The sequence below is a fragment of the Amblyraja radiata genome, chromosome 28 (genome assembly GCF_010909765.2).
Source record: "Amblyraja radiata isolate CabotCenter1 chromosome 28, sAmbRad1.1.pri, whole genome shotgun sequence".
NCBI lineage: Eukaryota > Metazoa > Chordata > Chondrichthyes > Rajiformes > Rajidae > Amblyraja > Amblyraja radiata.
In genome coordinates, this window is record NC_045983.1 from 4,164,076 (window position 1) to 4,190,478 (window position 26,403).

At 47.2% G+C, this 26,403-nt stretch overlaps 1 protein-coding gene across 1 annotated transcript in view; it reads left to right on the forward strand.

Annotated features, from left to right (window-relative positions):
- The first annotated feature begins 12,846 nt into the window (after positions 1-12,846).
- The window catches only part of vps53 (VPS53 subunit of GARP complex), a 359,847-nt gene continuing 346,290 nt past the window's right edge, over positions 12,847-26,403 (forward strand). The window contains exons 1-3 of the mRNA XM_033045623.1: positions 12,847-12,995; positions 21,429-21,509; positions 25,053-25,102. Of these exons, the coding sequence (XP_032901514.1) occupies positions 12,900-12,995; positions 21,429-21,509; positions 25,053-25,102 (227 nt within the window). The 5' untranslated portion in view covers positions 12,847-12,899. The remainder of the gene's footprint in view (positions 12,996-21,428; positions 21,510-25,052; positions 25,103-26,403) is intronic.

The following is a 26,403-nucleotide window of genomic DNA, read 5'->3' on the forward strand; positions in this document are numbered from 1 at the left end:
ATTCTCCCAAACATCTACAGGTGCGCGGTAGGGAGCATTCTGACTGGTTGCATCGTGGCCTGGTTCGGCAACTTGAACGTCCAGGAGCGAAAAAGACTACAAAAAGTTGTGACCACTGCCCACTCCATCACCGGCTCTGACCTCCCCACCGTCAAAGGGATCTATCGTAGTCGCTGCCTCAAAAAGGCAGCCAACATCATCAAAGACCCACACCATCCTGGCCACACACTCATCTCAACATTGCCATCAGGTAGAAAGTACAGGAGCCTGAAAACTGTAACGTCCAGATTCAGGAACAGCCTCTTCCCCACAGCCATCAGGTTATTAAACACAACAACGAATAAGCTCTGAGCTCTGAATTGCAAAAGACTATATTATTATAGTCTATATAATATACTAGACCAAGTGCAGACCCGTTGGGTCTGTTCCCCCAACGTGCGGTTGTGGGGGGGAGGCGGCATGCAGCGTCACACACACTAACTATCCACCCCCCCCCCCCCCGCACTCACGCTAATTACCCCCCTTGATATTATATTAATATTATTAATTTGCTCCTTTTACCCCATAACCACCCTATCTACTGACGCATAGCCCCCAACTTGCAGTCACATCTAGAGAGGGGGGGGGGGGGGGGGGGGGGGGTAGAGAGTGAGGGCAGAGAGAGATGGGGCAGAGACACAGAGAGAGGGGCAAGAGGGAGGGTGGGTGAGAGGGGAAAGGTGGGGGTGGAGGGGAGGAGAGAGAGAGGGTGAGAGTGAGGGGGAGAGAGGGGGGAGAGGTGAGGGGAGGGGGGGAGTGGGAGAGGTGAGGGGAGGGGGAGAGGTGGGGAGCAGGGAGGGTGGAGGGAAGGGTGTAGGGGTGAGTGGAGGGGAGGGGGGTTTAGGGGAGGGATGGTGGGGGAGGGGATGGAGGGGAGGAGTGGGAGAAAAAGTGGGGAGAAAGAGAGAGGGGGGGGAGAGGAGAGGGGGAGGAGAGGAGAGGGGGGAGAGGAGAGGGGGGAGAGGAGAGGGGGGGAGGAGAGGGGGGGAAGAGGAGAGTGGGGGAGAGGAGAGGAGAGGAGAGGAGAGGGGGGAGAGAGGAGAGGGGGGAGAGAGGAGAGGGGGGGTTGTGCTGAGAAGGGGGTGAGGTGAGGGTGTGTGGAGGGGAGGGGGTTTAGGGAGGGACGGTGGGGGAGGGGATGGAGGAGGGGGAGAGAGAGGGGGGGAGTGGAGGGGGGAGAGAAGGGGAGAGGAGAGGGGGGGAGAGGAGAGGGGGGGAGATGAGAGGGGGGGGAGAGGAGAGGAGAGGGGGGGAAGAGGAGAGGGAGGGTGGAAGAGGAGAGGGGGTGAGGTGGGAGAGGAGAGGGGGTGAGAGGAGAAGCGGGGGGGGGGGGGGGGGGGGGGGGGAGAGGAGAGGGGGAGAGAGAGTGCCTTTTTATTTCAACCCAAACCCCCCAAACAACCATTTGCAGGCAGTGCTTTTTTACTTTAACCATATTTTCATTTTCAAACCACATTAAGGGTACTTACTCACAGTTGTGTGGACATGTGTTCAGTGTTATTCACAGCTCAGAGAAACGTGACCCTCTGCCTTCCTCCAGCTTGCAGACTAATTGAGGCACACCACTTCCTGGTTTTATAGTCCATCCCCCCTGCCGCCAGCGGGGGCAGCAGAGCGAATGGGGAATTTTGTAAAATCATTAATATCTCTGTCATTTTTCATCGACTGGAAAAATCCTCGGCACACATGCGGCGGAGGGGGGCTCTGAGCGAGGTGGCCAAAAATGACGGCCGTAGGTGGCGGCGTTCTCTTGGAAATCGCAGCACAGATGGCCAAAACCGGTCAAGAACAGACTTTTAGTAACATAGATTAGACTAAAATTGTTATATTTGTACTATATTTGTTATTTATTGAACTTTTTCTTTTTTTTCTCTTCCCCCGTTATGTACTATGTTTACATATTCACATATTCTGTAGTGCTGCAGCAAGTAAGAATTTCATTGTACCGTCTGGGACATATGACAATAAAACACTCTTGACGACTCTTGAAACCGAAGATCTCGGTGAAATCTCACGCAGGTCACGGGCAGAACTTACAAACTCCATACAGACAGCACCCGTAATCGGGATCGAGCCCGGGTCTCCGGCGCTGCATCCGCTGTCAGGCATCAACTCTACCGCTCCGCCAGCATGTCTCATCCTTAATAATGGACTCTAAAATCTTACCAGCCACTGAAGACAGGCTAACTAGCCTGTAGTTTCACCTCTTTTGCTTCGCTGCCTAAGACTAAGTAAACACATTCCCCAGTTTGCATTGACGGTGCTGAGGTAGAGAGATGGTTGAAAGCTTCAAATTCCGGAGTCAATATCACCAACAACCTCTCCTGGACCACCCGTATTGAAGCAATGATCAAGAAAGCAGCACCAACGCCTCTACTTCCTTAGAAGGCTTAGGAAGTTCAGCATGGCCCCTACAACTCCCACCAACTTCTACAGATGCGCCGTAGAAAGCATCTTATCGGGATGCATCACAGCTTGATTTGGGAACAGCTCTATTTAAGACCTCAAGGAAGAAGCGCTGTGGGAGCTCGAGTTCTGTTTTCCGGAGCTCCCGCAACTACAGCTGCGTCCGCTGGACTGGAGGACGGCAGCTTTGGCAGTTTCGACCGCCCCGGGCCGCGGAGTTTGAACCGGCCCGTTTGCGGAGCTCGGATTCAGCCTGCGGGACTTACCTACCATCACTCGGCGGGGTCATAACATCGGAGGCTTGGATTGCCTCAGCGCAGAGGGAAAGCAAGGAGGGAAGAGACAATGACTTTGGGACTTTAAACTGTGTTGAGTATTTGTTATTTATTCTATGTTATGACTGCAGGCTAAACCATATTGTTTGTTTTGTTTTTGTTTTTGTCTTTTGTTTTTTTACCTTGTTTGGGATGTGTTTATTTTTGTGTGGGACTAAAGATGGAAATTAGCCACTGGCTACAATCTTGCATATTACATGCAAATGTTTTATTAATATGCACTGTCCCTAATAAATTAAAAACAAAAAAAAAAAGCCGCCGAGCGGAAGGGAGGGAGGGCCTGTGGGCCCCGAGAGAGGGAGAGAGCGAGAGAGGGAGAGTCGGTCCCGAGAAAGAGAGAGAGTCGGCCCCAAGAGAGAGCGAGTCGGCCCCGAGAGAGAGAGAGAGAGAGAGAGAGAGAGAGAGAGAGAGAGAGAGAGAGAGAGAGAGGCGGAATGCAGGATATATCCCCCCACGTTTTGAGTTGGGGGATGGCCTGTATTATCCCCCAGTTTTTGGAGATCGATCAACAACAAAAAATAATAATTGTGCCACCCTCCCCCCACTCGGTCGCTCCGCTCCCCCACCGGGTACCTCCGAGGCTGGTGATCAGTGATCGCTCTGCCCCCCCCCCCCACTTTCAAAAACGTTCCGCGGCCCCTGCACCTACAGTTTCTTCCCAGCTGTTATCAGGCAACTGAACCACTTATTACCAACCAGAGAGCAGTCCTGAGCTACTATCTACCTCATGGGAGACCATCGGACGTTGCTGGACTTTATCTTGCAATAAACATTATTCCCTTTAACCTGTATCTGTACACTGTGTGCGGCTCAATTGTAATTGAAGCAATGATCAAGAAAGCACACCAACGCCTCTACTTGTTTAGTAGGCTTTTTAACTGAGCTGTAAACTCATCCTGAAGAAGGGTCTCAACCCGAAACGTCACCCATCCCTTCTCCCACTGAATTACTCCAGCTTTCTGTGTCTATCTTCAACTCATCCAATTTGTTCTGTACTGCGCGCATGCATGTACAGCCCCATCAGTTCAGGATTCACTACCCGTCTTTTCAAATTAGTCCCCATTTTACTTGACCCTAGACTCTTATCCCTTCTTAAACCTTCCATCTTATTACTTCCGGAAACTTCAATAACCTTGCCTGCATGCTCCTCCCCTTTAACTTCATCCATACATTTCCATTTTGCTGACCCAAGAGGGTGAGGTTTACCAGGATGATGTTTGAATTAGGGGGAGAGGAGGTTAAATCGATAATGTTTTATTATTAATGTTTAATGTTTTATGTGTCATTCCTAACGGTCACTGTATGTCATGTTGTCACTTGCGGGCGGAGCACCAAGGCAAATTCCTTGTATGTGAATACTTGGCCAATAAACTTATTCATTCATCCATATTGTTTTCTCTAGAATGCCAGATGTTGAGGTTGGACCTGAAAGAAATATATCAACTTGGTATGGTGTGGTCATGTGTACCGAGGTACAGTGAAATTCATTTCTGTATACAGTTCAGTACAAATATCATTATACATAAGCACTTAGATACATATTACATAAGCATCTCAGATACAGTACAAGTGGTTAGCAGTTGTGCACTGAGACAGTTTACAGAGTCGCCAGTTTGGCGCCATTTTCAAGTCACAGTTGTTGTAAGTGCATCTGACCATGAAGGCCCGTTGCCCTGGCAACATTGCAGGGTCGGCCTGGCCAAGCGTAGCCGTGGAGACCTCCGTCCGCTGCTCCACCGCTGTAGGCCGCGTCCGGTCCACGAGCTCGGCCTCTTGGAGCGGTGCCTGGTCCAGCTGAGCCCCAGGCTGCTGCTGGGCCTCCAGCGGCCACTCCCCCATCTAGGCCGTGCACTCCCTCCCGTAGCCGGTCTGCCCGCTGGCCCTCCGCCTCACTCCTGCCACTTTGTGCGGCGAGCGAGGCCTCCAGGCGGGCCCTGGTCTGCGGCGAGTGAGCTGGGCCGTCAGAGCGGGTTTCGGTCTGCGACACGGGTCCAGCAACCGCGGCGGGCGAGTCCCCGGTCTCCGACTGAAAACTGGACCTTCCGGGCAGGTCCTCAGGTGGTGGCTTCCCGGGATAATCCCACCACGCTTATGAGAGATACAGATAGGGTGGACAGTCAGAACCCATTTCCCAGGATGGAAATATTAAATATAGGGCATAGCTTTAAATTGAGAGGGGCAAAGTCTAAAGGAGATGTGCAGAGCGACCAGCGATTCCCGCACATTAACATTGTCCTACACACACTAGGGACAATTGTTACATTTTACCAAGCCAACTAACCTACAAACCTGTACGTCTTTGGAGTGTGGGAGGAAACCGAAGATCTCGGAGAAAAACCCACGCACATCACGGGGAGAACGTACAAACTCCGTAAAGCCAGCACCCGTAATCGGGATCGAACCTGGGTCTCCAGCGTTGCATTCGCTGTAAGGCAGCAACTCTACCGCTGCGCCACCGTGACCGGCATATAAGAGTTGAACTTGGCATCATGTCCGGCACAGACAGTGTGGGCCGAAGGGCCTGTTCTTGTGCTGCACTGCTCTGTGTTCTCTTTGAAATAATGATGGGTGTGGGCCCAAGAATTTGAGGCCATGGATGTCAATTAAAGGAGAAGAGAATTAAGGGTGACAAGAAGAATAACTTTTTATAACAAGTGGTTGGAACAAACTTCCTGTGAATCTGTGGAAAGAGATTCTATCGTGAATTCAAGGGAGAATTGAATGAAGATAATTTTGTGAGGCTATTAAAGTGTTGTCGGGTGGAATTAGAGAAAAAGGGTACAAAGTGCTGGAGTAACTCAGCGGGTCAGGCAGCATTATTGGGGAACATGGACAGGCGACGATCCAGGTCCAGCATCCACAGTTCCTTCCTACACGTTAGTGATAGGGGTTGGAAGAAGGGTTCCAACCTGAAACGTCACCCATTCCTTTTCTCTAGAGATGCTGCCTGACCTGCTGAGATACTCCAGCTTTTTGTGTCTATCTTCGATAGGGGGATACAGATCGGGTTGCCAGCTTTCTCACTCCCAAATAAGGGACAAAAGGTTAAAATAAGGGATAAATTCCCGACGGCAACTCGTTGACCGACTCGGCCGTGGCTGGGTGAATGATGAGTAGGCCCGGGTGCTGGACTGCACACGAAGCCCAGCCGGCGGGCCAGCTGAGGAGTTTTGGCCCGGGCCGCGCGACGTTGCTCGCAAAGTCCGGCGCTCCATCCAACTCATAAACCGATGATCGGCCATGAGAAGGAGGAGTGGTGGTGTCGGTGGTAAGCGACGGTCCGAAGGTCGCTAGCTGGCCGGGCTGCCGACCGACGGGGCCACGGGCGAGGCGCTGCTGCTGCTGCTGCACTCCATGGGCTGCACTACGTCGGGACGGGCGAGGAGGGGCCGGACGCGGCGCTCCGACCTCACTGTCCCCTCAACCCGAGTAGTAGCGGTCAAATACGGGACAAGGGCGGTCCTGTACGGGACAAACCAATTTAGCTCAATATACGGGATGTCCCGGCTAATATGGGACAGTTGGCAACCCTAGCTACAGGTGAGGAGGGATTGACTGTCAGATGGTGGGACAACGACCAGAGTTGAAAAAGTGTGAGATATGGAGAGAAGAGGTTGAAAATGTGATGCCGGAGGAAGGGATAGATATGGAAGGGGATGGGGGGAAGGGGTAAGGGAGAACTGGATGTGCATCCAGATGGGCTTTTCGCCGAGACCGTTCCATCCACAACTCCCTGGTACAGGGAAGAGAGAAGGAAATAAGAGGGTCAAGAATGAGAGAGTTGCGCTGGTTGAGAGCGGGCATAGATACAATGGGCTGAATGGATCTGTGCTCTAACCATTCTATGGTACGCTTGCTTTCCCTCTCTCTCCATCCCTCCCCCATCCTAGTTCTCCGACGAGTTTCACTGTCCTCCTGATTAATTTCACTGTTTGTATGCCTCGTTGTCACCTTCCCCTCAGCCAACACTGATCCATTCTACAAAATGTCCTTGAACTTCGTTCCCTTTGATCCCTCAGTTTCACACCTTACCTTCCATATCTCTATGTCTCCCTCTCCCCTGAAGAAGACTCTCAGTCTGAAGAAGGGTCTCGACCCGAAACGTCATCCATTCCTTCTCTCCAGAGATGCTGCCTGTCCCGCTGAGTTACTCCAGCATTTTGTGTCCATCTATGGATCTGTTTGGAACATATGACAATAAAACACTCTTGACTTGACTCTTGCCTCTAAAAGAACCCTGACAGGTACAAAGAGGAAATTCTAAAGTAAAATTCAATGGAAGAGCGTTGGTTCTTTTCTCCTGTTGTCCTTGCTGGACATGTTGCACAATGTCACCATCTAGTGGTGATCTGTGTAACCAACATATCTTTTAATCTGAGGAGATTGTCAAAATTAATACGCATTGAGAGAGACACCGAAAATAGACACAAAATGCTGGAGTAACTCAGGCAGCATCTCTGGAGAGAAGGAATGGGTGACGTTTCAGGTCGAGACCCTTCCACAGACTAGTTAGGGATAAGGGAAACGAGAAATATAGACAATGATGTAGAGAGACAAAGAACAATATTCCTTCTCTCCAGAATCACCCCTAATTAGAAGAACGGTCTCAACCTGAAACGTCACCCATTCCTTCCCTCCTGAGATGATGCCTGTCCCGCTGAGTTACTCCAGCTTTTTGTGTCTATCTTCGGTTTAAACCGGCATCTGCAGTTCCTTCCTATACATTGGGAGAGAGAAAGCATGGAAACAGGCCCTTTGGCCCACCCAGTCCACGCTGACCATCAACTATACATTTACACAAACCTTACATGAACCAAATCCAACTTTATTCTTCCTGTGTAGGAAGGAAGTGCGGATGCTGGTTTACACCGAAAATAGACACAAAATACTGGAGTAACTCAGCGGGTCAGGCAGCATCTCTGGAGAGAAGGAACGTATATTGTCATCAACTCCCTCCCAGATTCCACCACACATCCACAGACTAGGGGCAATTTACAGAGACCACGGAATCTACAAACCTGCAGGTCTTTTGGATGTGGGAAGAATCCGGAGCACCCGGAGAAAACCCATGCAGGTCATGGGGAGAACGTACAAACTGCGCACAGACAGCGCCTGAGGTCAGGATCGAACTTGGTTCTCTGGCGTTGTGAAGCAGCGGCTCTACCTGCTGCGCCACCATGCCCTCCCTTGCGCCACTTGAAATGCTTAACAACAATTATTTCTCTGGTGTGTATTTTTGCTACATCTATCTTCTTTGGATCTGAAACATTTGATATGCTTGGCAACCTCAGTTTTGAACATTTTCAATTAACCAGGTCTCTATAACATTTAACGGGGGAGAATAAAAAGGACACAAAGTGCTGGAATAACTCAGCGGGTCAGACAGCATCTCTGAAGAACATGGATAGGTGACGTTTCACAGGGCTGCCAACACTGGGTGAGAGTTGAGCGTGAGAAATTGTGAGTGAGTGTAGCAACCAGGGGGAGGGGGGAGGGGGGGGGGGAGGGGGGTGGTAGGGGGGGGGGGGTGAGGGTGTGGTAGGGGGTGGAAGGTGTGGGGGGGGGGGGTGAGGGTGTGGTAGGGTGTGAAGGGTGTGGTGGGGGGGAGGAGGGTGTGGGAGGGGGGTGTCCCCCCTCGTTTTGGTAGGGAGCTTTTGCATTTTTCAGCTTGCAATCTGGTGCATACTGCAGCGAGGTTAGGCTAATTTACATTCCTAATAACATTCCACAGTAGAGCCAGGCTCTGATCAACAGGTGCAGCACATGAATGACCTTAGTATATTCATATTATATGCTGATATAATTATATTATATTCATAGTATATTCAGATTATAATTCAAGCTGCTATGCATATAGAAAGAGAAACAAAAACATAGAAACAAGGCAAGAGGAGTCCATCACTGTTCTGCACAAATAAATCAACCTTACCCTTTGACTATAGAAACAAGACGAAAATAATGCCTCATATTTAACCGTATATGGTTCAATGAAATTAAGATATAATGTTCAAGTTCAAGTTCAAGTGAGTTTATTGTCATGTGTCCCTGTATAGGACAATGAAATTCTTGCTTTGCTTAAGCACACAGAAAATAGTAGGCATTTACTACAAAACAGATAAATGTGTCCATATACCATGATATAAATATATACACACATGAATAAATAAACTGATAAAGTGCAAATAGCAGAAAGTGGTTATTAATAATCAGAGTTTTGTCCGAGCCAGGTTTAATAGCCTGATGGCTGTGGGGAAGTAGCTATTCCTGAACCTGGTTGTTGCAGTCTTCAGGCTCCTGTACCTTCTACCTGAAGGTAGCAGGGAGATGAAACATATATTTGGAAACAGGCCCTTAGGCCCACCAGGTCCACACCGACCAGTGAATCTACCATACACCAGTTGTATCCTACACGCCAGGGACAATTTACAGAAGCCAATTAACCTACAAACCTGCACTTCTTTCGGATGGGGGAGAAACTGGAATATCCAGAGAAAACCATGTGGTCATAAGGAGAATGTACAAATACTGTACAGACAGCACCCATAGTCAGGATCAAATCTGGGTCTGTGGTGCTGCAAGGCAACTCTACCGCTGCACCACCGTGCCACCCCATTAAATTATATTTTCTGTAATATATTTATTATGGTGCACGTAAATAAAGATGAACACATGATTCTGATTTCTGCCCTTAGTTGGATAACACACATCTCCAGTCATTGTATTTGATGGCTGGTTTTCAACCTCTTCAGTCTGAAGGTCTCGACCCAAAACATCTCTCCAGAGATGCTGCCGGTCCTGCTGAGTTGTTCAAGCTTTAAGTGTCTATTTTCAGTTTAAACCATCATCTGCAGTTCTTTCCGACACTCTTTGTTAAGCGAAACAGATCCTATTCTCATAGAAACATAGAAAATAGGTGCAGGAGTAGGCCATTCGGCCCTTCGAGCCTGCACCGCCATTCAATATGATCATGGCTGATCATCCAATTCAGTATCCTGTACCTGCCTTCTCTCAATACCCCCTGATCCCTTTAGCCACAAGGGCCACATCTAACTCCCTCTTAAATATAGCCAATGAACTGGCCTCAACTACCTTCTGTGGCAGAGAATTCCAGAGATTCACCACTCTCTGTGTGAAAAATGTTTTTCTCATCTCGGTCCTAAAAGATTTCCCCCTTATCCTTAAACTGTGACCCCTTGTTCTGGACTTCCCCAACATCGGGAACAATCTTCCTGCATCTAGTCTGTCCAACCCCTTAAGAATTTTGTAAGTTTCTATAAGATCCCCCCTCAATCTTCTAAATTCTAGCGAGTACAAGCCGAGTCTATCCAGTCTTTCTTCATATGAAAGTCCTGACATCCCAGGAATCAGTCTGGTGAACCTTCTCTGTACTCCCTCTATGGCAAGAGGGAGTTATTTGGATACTATGGCAAGAGGTCATAATATTATTCACCTCAACTAAGTATTTTCTTCACCTCTGTTGCTGCAGAGAATTCAATCCCAGTTATCAAATCTTTCTTCAAAGTGAAAAAAAAATTCCAGCCCTGCCAATATGTTAATAAATCGCCCCTGGATCCTCTCCAGAGCAATTGAACCATTTCTACAGTGTGTCATAGTCTTACAGCATGGAAACAGGCCCTTCATCCCAACTTGTCCATGCAGATCAAGATGTCCCATCTAAATTTAGTGATGTTACAAAACTTACCTTCAGCGGCGCTGCAGTTCTGCCACTGGCTGTGTGCACGACTTTGGCGCCTTTGGGGGGGGGGGCGGGATTAAAATCCAGTTTTGTTCTGCCTGTCGGAGGTGGATTTCCTCGGGCTGCTAGCTGCTGAAGAAAAATCGATCGGACTTCCATTCCCGATTTTTATTTTAAATCGCTAGACAATTTAATAATTAGATTAAAATAAAAAGCGACTTCTAACGTCCTCAACGCCTACAACGTGACGGATCGCAAGAACAGGACAAAACAAAGCTTACAGTAAGTCGTCTATTTTATATACAATCTTGTATTGTATTGTATTCTTGGGATGGCTTTAATCTAATTTTACGTTGTGAAAATGTGATTTGGGCCCCAGTGTTTTTCCTGCCGATAGGGAGTTCAAATTCACCGCAAATGCAATGTTCCAATCGATCGCGTTCCAGAAGCAAGATTATTTCCCTCTCTTCAATTACTATTTGTCATTAAACAAATGCCAGATTTGGCTGAAGGATTGACGCATGAAATAGAGTTATCTAAATCATTTTCGATTTTCTGCATTGCCTTGAATGTGAGATTTCCAAAAATAACAGAAGATATTTTCTTGATGCCTTCGCAAAATAAATAATAACAGAATGACATTCAATTAAAATATCTTAATGCTATATAGATGTACAAATTCATAATTTACACAAAATGAGTGATAACTATTACAGTAAACCCCAAGTGATCTGGCATGTTCAGGTTGGTTTAGTTTAGTTTACAGATACTGTGGAAACAGGCCCTTCGGCCCACCGAGTCTTGGGAAAACCTACGCAGGTCACAGGGAGAACGTGCAAATCGTATCGACAGCACACGTGGTCAGTATTGAACCCAGGTCTCTGTTGCTGTAGGAGAGCAATTCTACATTTGCGCCACCGTGCCGCCCACAAAGACGTGCGGGTTTGCTAGTTAATTGCCCCGCGTGTGTAGGGAGTGGATGAGAAAGTAGGATAACAAGGCATTTGATAAAAGATATTTGATGATGGTAGACCAGAAGATTTTCCAGAATGTTGGATGCTGGTCCTAATAATATCCCGATATAATTTTAATTCAATAAACACAAGGAGATGCTGGAACCTTGAGACAAAAATGTAAAGAGATGGAGTAACTCGGCAGGTCAGGAAGTATCTCTGGAAAATATGGATAGGCAACGTCTCGGGTCAAGATTCTTCTTCAGACTGATTGCAGCGGGGGGTGTGGTGGGGGTGGGGGGGGGTATGGGGGTGGAAGAGAGGAGGTGCAAGGTAAAGCCTGGCAGGGATACAGATGAGCGGTAGTTTTGAAAGGCAGGCTCCCACACTGACCATCGATCGCCCTTGCACACTAGTTCTGTCATCCCACTTTCTCATCCACTCCCTACACACTAGAGACAATTTACAGAGGGCCAACTAACCCACACGCTTCGGGGATGTGGGAGGAAACAGGAGTACCCGGAGGAAACCCACATGGTCACAGGGAGAACGTGCAAACTCCACACAGACAGCATCCGAGGTCAGGATCATACCCAGGTCTCTGGTGTTGGGGGCAACAGTTTTACCAACTGCACCACCAACTGTGCCGCCCTGCAAGGGTTTGTTTTGTTTTAAAGATAGCTGTGAATACTACTGAGTATGACACTATTGAATGTATAAACATCGAGAATGTATGAAGAGTGTTTGCACTGCTTTTTGTTCAGTTTTATATATATGGGTGGCGCAAAGGTGTAGTTGCTGCCTCGCAGCGCCAGATACCCGGGTTCGATCCTGAGTATGGGTGCTATCTGCATGGAGTTTGTACGTTCTCTCCCCGTGACTCGCGTGGGTTTTCGCCGGGTGCTTCAGTTTCCCCCCACACTCCAAAGACGTGCAGGTTTGTTGGTTAATTGGCTTCTGCAAAAATTGTAAATTGTCCCTAGTGTGTGCTGGATAGTGCTAGTGTACGGGGATCGCTGGTCAGCACGGACTTGGTGGGCCGAAGGGCCAGTTTCCGCACTGTATCTCTGAACTAAGCTAAAAGAAGGTTCTCGAACCGAAACATCATCCATTCCTTCTCTTCAGAGATGCTGCCTGTCCAGCTGAATTACTCCAGAATGTTGTGTCTCTCTTAAACTAAATGGAATATGTTTTATTTTGAACAAAGTTTATTTTGGGTAAAATGAAAAAAACTACATGCAAAAGCCTGAAAATCTGGTGCAAAAAAAGAAAGTTTTGGAAAAAGTAAGTTGTCTGACCCACTGAGTTGGGGACTGGGGAAAGCCTGACCAAAGATCCTATAGAGCCTGGGCCCCTGTCACGTGATCCCGCTGGTTGGCTTCACGAGACGTCACGCGTCACGTGCCGGGGGGAAGGAGGAGGAGGCGAGGGGCCAAGTCCTCCTCCGTCCCAGGGTGCCTCGGGCTGACGATGGCCGCCACCATGGAGGAGGAAGAGCTGGAGTTTGTGGATGAGCTGGAGGGCGTCCTGCACCTGGCGCCCGAGGTGCAGCAGGCGATTGAGCAGGTGCGAGGTTGACCGGGGCCGGGTCCGGGGGGCAAGGTCGCGGGGAGACAGCGGGAGGAGGGAGGAAGGGGGTTGTTTGCAGCCTGGTGACAGATGTCGGGGAGCCGCGGTTACCCTGGCAACCCCGGCCGGGCCAGGGTCGGGCCCGCACTACCAGCACCCCTGGACACAACAGCAACCAGCACTAGGCACCTAAACAGAGAGAGACTATGCAGTTAACTTAAAAGGAGAGAGAAATAATGCAGTCAGCCTACACAGAGAGAGAGACGGAGTGAGCAAAAACAAATCCCTCAAAGGAGAAACAGTGTGCTTCTCCTGTCCCTATCTCTCTTGAGGCTTTCTCCTCCATCACAATCTCTCTGAAGAATGCTCCCAACCCAAAATGCCATATATCCAGCTTCTCCAGTAATGCTTCCTGACCTGCTGAATTATTCCACCACTTGGTGTCTAGTTTTCCCCCATCTCTCACTTGTCCTGCCCCCATCTATTATTATTGCAGTTTTCTTTAAGCGTGCAGTTGACCTAAAGAGAGAGGGAATATTTCCAGCCCCCACCTCTCTTCCAACTTTCTCCCCCAACTGCAACCAGTCTGAAGAAGGGTCCTGACGCGAAATGCCACCAGAGATGTTCCTTACCTGCTGAGTTGCTCCAGTACTTTTTGTGGCTTCTTACAAAGAATGGCTTACTCATAGAACACAGATATATATTTATATATCACACACAAATATGTATGGGTTGGTTTGTAAGTTTGCAGGTGACACCAAAAACAGGGGAGCTGTGGAGGTCTGTCAAAGCATTCAGCAGGATATCAATCGGCTGCAGAAATAGGCGGAGAAATCCAAGGAAGAGTGAGGTGTTTTATTTTGTATGGGGAAGGTATACAATTAATGGTAAGAGACACAATAACATTGATATACAGAGGGATTAATCTTGGGTTCCAAATCCATAACTCCCAATATTAACAACACAAGTAGATAGAGTGGTAAAGAAGACGTGGTATGCTTGTCTTCATTGGTCAGTGCATTGAGTATAAGAGTCAGGAAGTCATAATGCGGCTTTATGTGCCGCGTTTGGACCATTCCGTGCAGTTCTGGTCATCCCAATCCAGGAAGGATGTGTGGATGCTTTGGAAAGGGTGCAGAGGAGGTTTACCAAAATGATGCTGGATTAATGTGTATTACTGTAAGGGGAGTTTTAGTTTTAGAGATACAGCGCGGAAACAGGCCCTTCGGCCCTCCGAGTCCGCACCGACCAGCGATCTCTGCACATTAACACTATCCTACACACATGAGGGCCAATTTACACGTACCAAACCAATGAACCTACAAGCCTTTATGTCTCTGGAGAGTGGGAGGAAACCAAAGATCTCGGAGAAAACCCTTCGCAATCACGGGGTGAACGTACAATCTCCATGCAGACAGCACCCATAGTCTGGATTGAACCCGGGTTTCCAGTGCTGCAAGTGCTGTGAAGCAGCAACTCTACCGCTGTGGCACCGTGCCGCCCCCGGGAAGTTGGACAGATTTGGATTGATTTCTCTGGGAGGCTGGAGGTTGAGGGAAGACCTGATAGAAGTATATGAAGAATATGAGAGATATAGAGTAGTAATCAGGGAAACATGCTTCTGCCCCAAATTATTTATGCCAACCAAGGTACTCCATCTACACTAGTCCAACTTGTTTGTGTTTTGCTCATATCTCGAAAACTTTCCTATCCATGCACTTGCCCAAATGTCTTTTAGACGTTGTAGTTCCTCGGCATAGATAGTAGAAACAAAGAAGATGCAGGTTCATACACAAAAGGACACAGTGCTGAAGAAGTGTCTCGACTTGAAACGTCACCTATCCATGTCTGTCCAGAGATGCTGCCTGACCTGCTAATCCACTCCAGCACTGTGTCATTTTAGGCATAGGTAGGGTAGACTGTTATAATATTTCTCCCAGGGTGGAAATATCAAATACTAGAGGGCATAGTGTTAAAGTGAGAGGGGCATAGTTTACAGGAGATGTGCGGGGAAAGTTATTTACACACTTGGGTGCTTGGAACGTCATGCTGGGGGTGGTGGTGGAGGTAGATACGATAGTGGTGTTTAAGAGACTTTTGGATAGGCACATGGATTTGCAGGGAATGGAAGGATATGGATCATGTTCAGGCAGATAAGAGTTGGTCTTGCCATCATGCACCTTGGCACACATTGTGGGCTGAAGGGCCGGTTGCTGCGCTGTAGATGCTTGCCTTCATCAGTCGGGGCAATTAGTATAAGAGTGGGTGTTATGTTGCAGCTTTGTAGGACTTTGGTTAGGCTGCATTTGAAGTGTTGTAGGAGTTCTGATCCCTCCATTACAAGAAGGATGTGGAGGCTTTGAGGTGGATGCAGAAGAGGTTTACCAGAATAATCCAGGCAGAATGATGCCCGGATTAGAGGGAATTGGCTACAGGGAGAAGCTGGACAGACACTGAATGTTTTCTCTGGAACATCAGAGGGGAGACCTGATATAGGGAATATAATGTTATAAGAGGCTTAGTTAAGGTAGATATAACCTTTTTCTCAGGGTGTAAGTATCAAGGACTGGAGGGCATAACTTTAAGGTGAGTGGGCCAAAGTTTGAAGGACTTGTGCAGGACAGGTTTTTTACACTGAGAGTGTAGAGTGCCTGGAACGTGCTGCCAGTGAAGGCACCGCCAGTGCCGGTGGTGAAGACAGATATATGAGAGTGGCATTTAAGAGGCTTTTAAATAGGCACATGGTTATGCAAGGAATGGAAAGATATGGATCACGTGCAGGCAGAGAAGATTAGTTTAACTTGGCGTCAAGAGTCAAGTCAAGAGAGTTTTATTGTCATGTGTCCCAGATAGGACAATGAAATTCTTACTTGCTCCAGCACAACAGAATATGTAAACATAATACAAAACGGAAGATAAGTGTTCAGTGTGTCTATAGACCATGTGCAGTATGGACATTGTGGGCTGAAGGGCTGTGTCGTACAGTTCTATATTCATTAAGTTACAGTTCCAAAATGTCAGCTTAATTGTAGTATCTCAAACTGGATTGCATTTATGAGCAAGATGCTTGTCCATGGAGAGTTTACATCTGAGCTTGGGACTTTGCCATGCACATGTTCCAATACTGCTCATTTTTTTTCTCGGAAGCCGACGACTTTAGACTTTAGTGATACAGCATGGAAACAGGCACTTCAGCCCACCGAGTCCGCTCCGATCATAGATCACCTCGTACACTAGCACTATCCCGTACACTAGAGACAATTTGGAAATTTGCAGAAGCCAATTAACCTACAAACCTGCACGTCTTTGGAATGTGTGACGAAGCAGGAGCACCCGGAGAAACCCCACACGGTCAGGAAAGTTTTATTGTCGTATGTCCCAGATAGAACAATGAAATTCTCACTTGCAGCAGCACAACAGAATATGTAAACATAGTACTCTGTAAGCAACATGATAAACGAGAGAGAAAAAAAAAGTTCAGTGTGACACATACCCACAAGTGCACGGACACACAGAGACACAGACACACAGACACAGGTATACTAGACCAAGGGGGACCCGTTGGGTCCCATCCTCTCGGGGCGGGGCGGCCGGGGGCGTCACACACACACACACACACTAACCACCCCCCCTTGATATTATATTAATATTATTCATTGGGTCCTTTTACCCCATCCCCGCCCTATCCACTGACGCATAGCCCCCACCTTGCAGGCGCGTCTAGAGAGGGGGGTGGATAGAGAGAGAGAGAGGGGCAGAGAAAGGGGGGGATGGGGAGGAGAGGGGGGGAGGGAGGGGGAGTGGGGGGGGGGGAGAGAGAGGGGGGAGGGGGAGAGGAGGCCTCGGAAACCCAACCAAATTACTGCGTGTTCAGCAGCTTCAATCCAGAGCCCGGGGGGGGGGGGGGGGGGGGCGGCGGGGCTGCGGGCGAAGCGAGGAGGGGTGGCCGGCCGGCCGAGTGCGAGTCGACTGCGATTGGGAGGCGACAAAATGACTGCGAGTCGGGGAGGGGGGAGTTAACGTAACTTGTCAGCGGCTTCAATCCAGAGCCCGGGGGGGAGGGTGGCTGGAGTGTGAGTCCACTGCGAGTTTTGGGGGGGGGGGGGGGTTAATGTAACTCACAGCGCGTGCAAAAACAGTGGCCAACAGGTTGCGCTTTTAAAACTCTGCACAGCTGGCCGCAAGGAGCAGAGCCATTGTGACGTCATCAGCTCGTTAACTTTAAAAAATATCTCAGATTTGTGAACAATTTTAATAAAAAACTCAAGAAATAATGAATCAAATTTTCAGTGGGGAGGTCAGAGCCGATGATGGACTGGCCAGTGGTCACAACGTTTTGCAGTCTCTTCCGATCCTGGACGTTCAAGTTGCTGAACCAGGCCACAATGCCTCTCTACTCTGCACCTGTGGAAGTTCAAGAGAATCCTCTTTGACATACTGACTCTCCATAATCTTCTCAGGAAGTAGAGCCATTAATTTGCTTTATTTATAATTACATCAGTGTGCTGGGTCCAGGAAAGATCTTCGGAAGTATGCACTCCCAGGAATTTGAAGTTTTTGACTCTCTCCACCATCGTTGACATAAACAGGATTGTGGGTCCTCATACGTTCTCTTCCAAAGTCCACAATCAGTTAATTGCCATGTTGTTGTGCTGGCACCATTTGGTCAATCGGTCGATCTAACTTCTGTTCACTGACTCATCGCCATCTGTAATTCGTCCAACAACGGTGGTGTCGCCGGCGAACTTGAAGATGGAGTTCGCACTATGTCCGGCTACACAGTCATGAGTATAGAGTAAATAGAGCAGGGGGCAGAGCACGCAGCCTTGAGGTGCTCCCGTACTGATTGTTAATGAGGAAGTATTTCTGTCAATTCGAACAGACTGTGGTCTGTGGTTGAGGAAGTCGAGGATCCAGTTGCAGAGGGATGCGCAGAGACCCAGTTCCGTGAGCTTGGTAACCAGCTTGGAGGGGATGATGGTATTGAATGCCGAGCTGTAGTCTACAAACAACAGCCTGACAAAAGTGTTTTAATTGTCCAAGTGGTCCAGTGTGGGGTGGAGAGCCAGTGAGATCGCATCCTCCGTTGACCTGTTGTGACAGTAGGCAAACTGTAGTGGGTCGAGGTTCTTGCTGAGGTAGGAGTTGATATCCACCATAGCCTACCTCTCAAAGCACTTCATCACCACAGACGTTAGTGCCACTGGTCGATAGTCATTGAGGCACATCACCTTACTCTTCTTCGGCACCGGTATTATTGATGCCCTCTTAAAGCAGGTGGGAACCTCGGACCTCAGTAATGAGAGGTTGAAAATGTCTGCAAAAACCCAGCCAGTTGGTCTGCACAGGTTTTGAGAACTCCACCGGGTATACCGTCAGGTCCAGGCGCTTTCCGAGGAACATCTGCCCCATCCTCCGGCTTTGAGTGGAAGTCCCTTTTTGATGGCCTTGTCAAGGTTGTATCTGGACTTCTTATAAACCTCTGCGTCACCAGACCCGAATGCCAGGAATCTGGTCCTCAGAAGAATATGGTCCTCCCCGGGGAGAACGTACAAACTCCATACAGACGGCATCTGTAGTCCGGTTTGAACCTGGTCTCTGGCGCTGTGAGGCAGCAACTCTACCGTTGTGCCACTGTGCTGCCCTAAATGCCCACATTTTTGTACATTACACCAAGGAATTTAATGGAACCTTGCCAGCATACTTACTACTCCGTTTTATACTATGCCGATTGGATTCTGCTCCCTTGGAACTTTTGATGATGGTATTCAGAATGATCCCGACTCGAAACATCACCATGTTCTACACAGTGATGTTGCCTAACCTGCTGAGTTACTCCAGCACTTTGTGTCTATTTTCCAGATATGTATTGTCGTGGGAAACCGTGCCACACTCATTTGGATGCCACACAACATTCAGTTGAAATTGGCTTTTGATTTTTTAATTTATGTATGTACATATATGTTATGTATATGTGTGTATATGTGTATATGTATGTATATATGTACATGTATATGTATGTATGTGTGTATGTATATATGTATGTATATATATAATTTTCCTTTTATTTATTCATTTTCATCTTTTCTTTTCTTCTTTTTTTTAATCGTTCGAAATAAAAAGAAAGATATCAGTTTTGAGCAGTGAGTGTGATTTGAGTAGGTGAGCCTTCAATAGTTGGGTGCAACTTAAGTGGAATAGCCTGGCCCAGTCATGGAATGTGGAGTATGCATTCTCCTTCAGTGAGAGTTATGATATCTATTTACCTCTCGTTCCTACCTTGCCCCTCTCGGTAGAAGCCATATGGATATTCCTTACCTATCTTCACTGATTTAGAGAGGTGCCACATAATTGGGGTGTTCTAATCTTTAGTGGATGCAGTCAGATCTTTTCTCTGTATCAGTTGTAAAATATACTGCATCCAACCTTGTGAAGATTCACAGCACCGGAGACGCGAGTTTGATCCTGACCTCGGTCGCTGTCCGTGTGGAGTTTGCACGTTCTCTCTCTGACCGCGTGGGTTTCCTCCGGGTGCTCCGGTTTCCTCCCACATTCCTAAGACGTGCGGGCTTGTAGGTTAATTGGCCCTCTGTAAATTGCTCCACGTGTGCAGGTAGTGGATGATGAAGTTGATGGTTGCTGTGGGCTGAAGTGTCGGTTTACAGGCTGCAGCTGCAACGAAACTAAAAAAAAAAGCCTAAGTGACAAAATATATACAAGGAGTGAAAAAAGTGCTGGAATAAATCAGTAGGACAGGCAACACCTCTGAAGAACATGGATGGGTGGCGTTTTGGGTTGGGATCCCTCTTCAGAGTGATTATAATAGGGGGCAAAGAGCTGGAAGAGAGGTGGGGGCAAGGCAAAGCCTGGCAAGTGATAGGTGGCAACATGTGAGGAGCTTTTTTTTGGACAGGTAGATGGGTGGAAAAAGGCCAGTGACGAAAAGAAAAAAGTATGAGATAAGAAGATATGTGAAATGAGAAGGCAGAGGAAGGAATATGGGTGGGAGGGAATTAAATTCTGTTGGGTAGCGCACAACCCAATGGTATGAATATTGAATTCTACAATTTTAGGTACACAAACTCCTCCCCCCTTGTGTTTTTCCTCCTTTTCCTTCCCTGTGCACACCCATTACTTTCTTTTCCCTCTCAGCTACCACCCCCCCCCCCCCCCTCCATTCCATCCTCTGGCTTCACATTTCACACCTCTCTATCCTTATCTCACATTTTTTGTCTTTTCATCTCCAGCCTTTGTCCAACCATCTGCCTCCCCTGCATCTCCAGCCTTTGTCCCACCACCACCTCTCTGAGCTTTCTCCACCCTGCTACAATTGGCCTGAAGAAGGGTCCCGACCAGAAACGTTGTCTGTCTATGTTCTCCAGAGATGCTGCCTGATCTGCTGAGCTCCTCCAGCACTTTGTGTATTTGTCGGTAAACCAACATCTGCAGTTCCGTATGTCAACATCACCAAGGACTAACTGAGTGCGGGAAGAGATTTGAATTTAGTTTAAGATGCAGAGCGGAAACAAGCCCTTCGGCCCACTCCGCTGACCAGCAATCCACCCGTACACTAGCACTATCCTACACGCTAGGGACAATTTCCAATTTTTACCATTAACATTTACGTCTTTGGTGGGTGGGAGAAAATCAGAGCACCCAGAGAAAACCCATGCGGTCACGGGGAGAACGTACAAACTCCGTATAGACAGCACCCGTAGTCAGGATCGAACTCGAGTGTCTGGTGCTGTGAGGCAGCAACTCTACCACTGCGGCACTGTGCCGTCCCTGACAAATTCTTGAATTCATCCTTTAAGTGAAGATGTTGCCCCTCCCCTCACCCCCTCAGGTTCCCACTGAATCTTTACTCTCTCACAAACCTATGCTATCTAGTTATTGATTCCTCTTGCCTTGGTAAGTGAAGAACGCCTTCACCCCATTTATTTCCCCTCGTGATTTTATGCACATCTATAAAATCATCCCTCAGCCTCCTGCACTCCAAGGAATAAAGTTGTAGCCTGCTAAACTTTAGCCCTTTAGCTCAGGCTCTCAAGTCCAAGCAATATCTTTGTACATCTTCTCTGTTCTCTGTCTCAAGAAGGGTTTCGGCCCAAAACATTGCCCATTTCCTTTGCTCCATAGATGCTGCTGCACCCGCTGAGTTTCTCCAGCACTTTTGTCTACCTTCGATTTTCCAGCATCTGCAGTTCCTTCTTAAACAAATTCCCTGTTCTCTTTCCAGCTTCCTGACATCCTTCCTATAGCATGGTGATAAAGACAGTATATGATTAAAATCGAGCCATCCATAGTGTACAGATAAAGGGAATAACATAATTAACGTTTAGTGCCGACTGTTCCTCTGTTTTGCAGGCTCTGAAGGGGTTGTTAATGCAGATGAAGTGCCTGACTGAATATTTTCTTTCAATCACACAGGTGTTCCCCAGCCAAGATCCCTTGGACAGGGCTGACTTCAATGCAGTGGAATACATCAATGCACTCTTCCCAACTGAACAGGTACAACAGCTCAAACGTGGTGGTACCTTTACAACATATGTTTATTTTCTACATTTGTTCTTCCAAATGCTGTTGAATTTATTCCGGTGTCCTAAAACCCCTGGTTTGCCACTTCCTGCCATTGATGTTATGTGGAGTGTGTTTCATTCTCATGTCAATCTTTTAACCTTTTGCAAAAACACAGAACAAAGTGTTAGATTACTAGGAGGTCTACACTCGAAAGCGTTCAGAGTCCTGAATTGATATCTGTGACATGTATTAAAAATTTAGATTCATTAGACATTCTTCCCCTCTGTTTAGACTTCAGACTTTAGAGATAGTATGGAAACAGGGCCTTCGGCCCACCGACTCCGCACTGACTCATACACTAGCATTATCCCACACACTCAGGACTATTTACAATTTTATCGAAGCCGATTAACCCACAAACGTGTACTTCTTTGGAGCATGGGAGGAAACCGGAGCGCCCGGAGAAAACCCATATGGTCACAGGGAGAACGGACAATCTCCGTACAGATAGCCCCTGTAGTCAGGATCGAACCCGGGTCTCTGGCTTTGTAAGGCAGCACCACTACCACTGCGCTATTGTGCCACCCTGTTATCAGGCCTCTTTCCATAAGTTAATGTACTGTCCAATTCACCCCATTGCTGACATTGGACTTTGTCTCTGGAACTGATACCCTACAATGCTGAGAATTAAATTCTGCACTCTGTAACTCCCGTTTTGCTCTACCTATTGAGCTTGAGTTTGACTTAATTGTATTTATGGAAAATATTATCTGATGTGATTGGATGGCATGCAAAACAAAGCTTTCCACTGTACCTCAGTACAATAATAAACCTAAACCTCGTTCACTCTTCACCCAGTTTATATCAATTGTTTCTGAACATTTCTGAGCGATGCAATAAATTGAATTACATAGACTTTGTAGACTAAGCTTCAAATGTGAAGTTTATGAAATGTTGAATTGCTGACATCTCGAACAAGGAAAAATGCCATTGTGAAATTTACCATCACTTCTATTGTATCTTTAATCCCTGAAATGGCACTAAGAAATTATAAGGAAATAAATTAAAACCAATCTTTCTTGCAAGAATAGGAATGTGGGAACAACCCTTCTCACTCAAAAGTTGTTGTATCTGGTGAAGTATATAAAGATGTGTAGGAAAGAACTGCAGATGCTGGTTTACACCGAAAAGAGACATAAAATGCTGGAGTAACTCAGCGGGTCAGGCAGCATCTCTGGAGAAAAGGAATAGATGACGTTTCTGGACGTGCCGCTTCTTCAGATTGGGAGTAATTGGAGAGTGAAACTAGAGATATGAAAAGGCACAATGAACAAATGAATGTGAGTCTGGGTTAAAATGTGGCCATGGAGCCGCAGAGCAGGAGGATCACAAAGGGGGTGCAGCAAGGGAGGGTGTCGGACTGTACTGGACTTTATCTAGCATTAAAAGTTATTCCCTTAATCATGTATCTGCACACTACGGATGCTTCGATTTTAATCATATATTGTCTTTCTGCTGACTGGTTAGCACGCAACAAAAGCTTTTCACTGTAACTCTGAACACGTGACAATAAACTAAACTAAATAAGATTTGTCGAAACTGCGAGAAGAATCTTTTGTCAGTAGGCAACAAAAGAGCACAGGTCTAGTGACTGATATAGAGCTGCACTGGTGTATAGAAAATGCCGAACATAGAAACATAGGTGCAGGAGTAGGCCATCGGCCCTTCGAGCCAGCACCACCATTCAATATGATCATGGCTGATCATCCAAAATCAGTACCCCGTTTCTGCTTTTTCTCCATATCCCTTGATTCCTTTAGTGGTAAGAGCTAACTCTCTCTTGAAAACATCCAGTGAATTGGCCTCCGCTGCCTTCTGTGGCAGAGAATTCCACAGATTCACAACTCTCTGGGTGAAGAGTTTTTTCTCATCTTGGTCCTAAATGGCCTACCCCTAATTCTTAAACTGTGACCCCTGGTTCTGGACTCCCCCAACATCGGGAACATTTTTCCTGCATCTAGCCTGTCCAATCCTTTAAGAATTTTATATGTTTCTGTAAGATCGCCTCTCATCCTTCTACATTCCAGTGAATACAAGCCCAGTCGACCCATTCTTTCATCATATGCCAGTCCCGCCATCCCGGGAATTAACCTGGTGAATTTACACTGCACTCCCTCAATACTGTCCTTCCTCAAATTAGGAGACCAAAATTGCACACAATACTCCAGGTGCAGTCTCACCAGGGCCCTGTACAACTGCAGTAGGACTTCCTTGCTCCTTAACTCAAATCCTCTCGCAATGAAGGCCAACATGCCATTAGCTTTCTACACTGCCTGCTGTACCTGCAGGCTTACTTTCAGTGACTGATGTACAAGCACACTCAGGTCCCGTTGCACCTCCCCTTTTCCTAATCTGACACCATTCAGATTATTGCCTTCCTGCTCTTGCCTCCAAAGTGGATAACCTCACATTTGTCCTTGAGACTCTTGAAAGGCGCCCATAAATAAAATTTATTATTATTATTATTATTTACCCACATTATTTATACTGCATCTGCCATGCATCTGCTCACTCACCCAACCTATCCAAGTCACCCTGCAGCCTCATAACATCCTCATCGCAGCTCAGTGTCACCCAGCTTTGTGTCATCCGCAAACTTGGAGATGTCACATTTAATTCCCTCGTCTAAATCGTTGATATATATTGTAAATAACTGGGGTCCCAGCACCGAGCCTTGAGGCACCCCGCTAGTAACTGCCTGCCATTCTGAAAAGGACCCGTTAATTCCTATTCTTTGCTTCCTGGCTGCCAACTAGTTTTCTATCCATGTCAATACCCTACCCCCAATACCATGTTCTCTGATTTTGCAGACTAATATCTTGTGTGGGACCTTGTCAAAGGCTTTTTGAAAGTCCAGATACACCTTAATGAAAGAACTAGAGTTCTTGCTTTATACCCATGGTGTTGTTTATGCAATGGGGAGACTGTCTATTCAGTTACTTGCAAGGAAAACCTAGAACTCAACCGGGAGAGAATCTGAAGAACTTGGTTATCGTTCTGTTGTGTTATTACCATTTCATGAATCTGAGTTTTTGCTTATTAAGTTTACGTTTCTTGCGCTATGATCCAGTAATCTTCTCTCTATTGCTATGAATATTGGATAGATGTTGAAATACATTTTAAAAGGCTCAGTTAATAATTTTTCTGAATAAATGCCCAAAAGGCAACTCGGGTTCACAGCTGGTGGAGCTGCTGCCTTTCAGCGTCTGAAACCCAGGTTCGTCCCTGACCTCACGCGCTGTCTGTGTGGAGTTTGCGCGTTCTCCCTGTGACCCCGTGGGTTTCCTCTGGGTGCTGCAGTTTCCTCCCATATCCCAAACACGTGCGGCTTTGTAGGTTGATTGACCATGGTTGAATGAATTGATTGAACCTGCTTGAGGAGTTAACTTTGTTCTACTCCACTAGGAGTCACTGTTTTACTCGCTGTAGCCTTTCATAGATTAACATTCTCATTATCCTTCCTCTCTCCCTTAGTCTTTGGCCAACATTGATGAAGTTGTAACCAAAATAAGACTAAAAATAAGGTGAGTGACTTCAACTGTTAATACTCGTTACTTCCAATGTGTTTCTATGGTGTAGAATCAATATGCATATATGACAAAAATCTCTCCACTTCAATTCTATGTGATGCATTTACCTTTGAACTGGTCTTAATGTGATAAAGGTGTATGCACTCGGAGGCTGCACTTCCATGCACTCACATTTTTATTTAAAGCCCTCGAGCTTCCGCTCCTCTTTAAAACTTTTATTCCTCAATATTCCCTTTGTAGTTCATTATTTAATATTCTTATGAAGAGCTTGGCAGGCTTTTCTACATTGAAGGCAATACAAAAAGGAAGAGGAGGAGCCCGAGGGCTGAGGGAGAGCTGAGAAGGGGAAGAGACAGCAAGAGCTACCGGAAATTGGAGAAGTCAATGTTTATGCCGCTAGGGTGCAAACTGCCCAAGCGGAATATGAGATGCTACATTTGTCGCTTTACCTCCCCCCTCGACTCCATTCAAGTACCCAAGCAGTCGTTCCAGGTGCGACAGAGGTTCACCTGCATCTCCTCCAACCTCATCTATTGCATCTGCTGCTCTTGATGTCAGCTGTTCTACATCGGTGAGACCAAGCATAGGCTTGGCGATCGCTTCGCCCAACACCTTTGCTTGGTCCGCATTAACCAACCTGATCTCCCTGTGGCTCAGCACTTCAACTCCCCCTTGCATTCCGAATCTGACCTTTCTGGACTGGGCCTCCTCCATGGACAGAGTGAGGACCACCGGAAATTGAAGGAGCAGCACCTCGTATTCCGCTTGAGCAGTTTGCACCCTAGCGGCATAAACATTGACTTCTCCAATTTCCGGTAGCCCTTGCTGTCTCCTCCTCTTCTCAGCTCTCCCTCAGCCCTCGGGCTCATCCTCTTCCTTTCTCCTTTCTTCTCCCCGCCCCCCCACCACCACCCTACTTCAGTCTGAAGAAGGGTTTTGGCCCGAAACATTGCCTATTTCCTTCGCTCCATAGATGCTGCTGCACCTGCTGAGTTTCTCCAGCAATTTTGTCTACCTTCGATTTTCCAGCATCTGCAGTTCCTTCTTAAACACAAATGCAGGTTACAGGTCCACCAATTTTCCGGCACCTCCTTTGATCTAGACAAAATTATGAGTACGCTGATAGTACCTCCCTCAACTACATCCCCAGGCAGATAGTTTCATATACCCACCATATTTGGGGAAAGCATTACCCCTCAGATTCCTATTAAATCCCCCTCACCTTAAACCTATGTCCTCTGGTTCTCTATTCCCCTACTCTGGGTAAAAGACTGTGCATTCACCCTATCTATTCC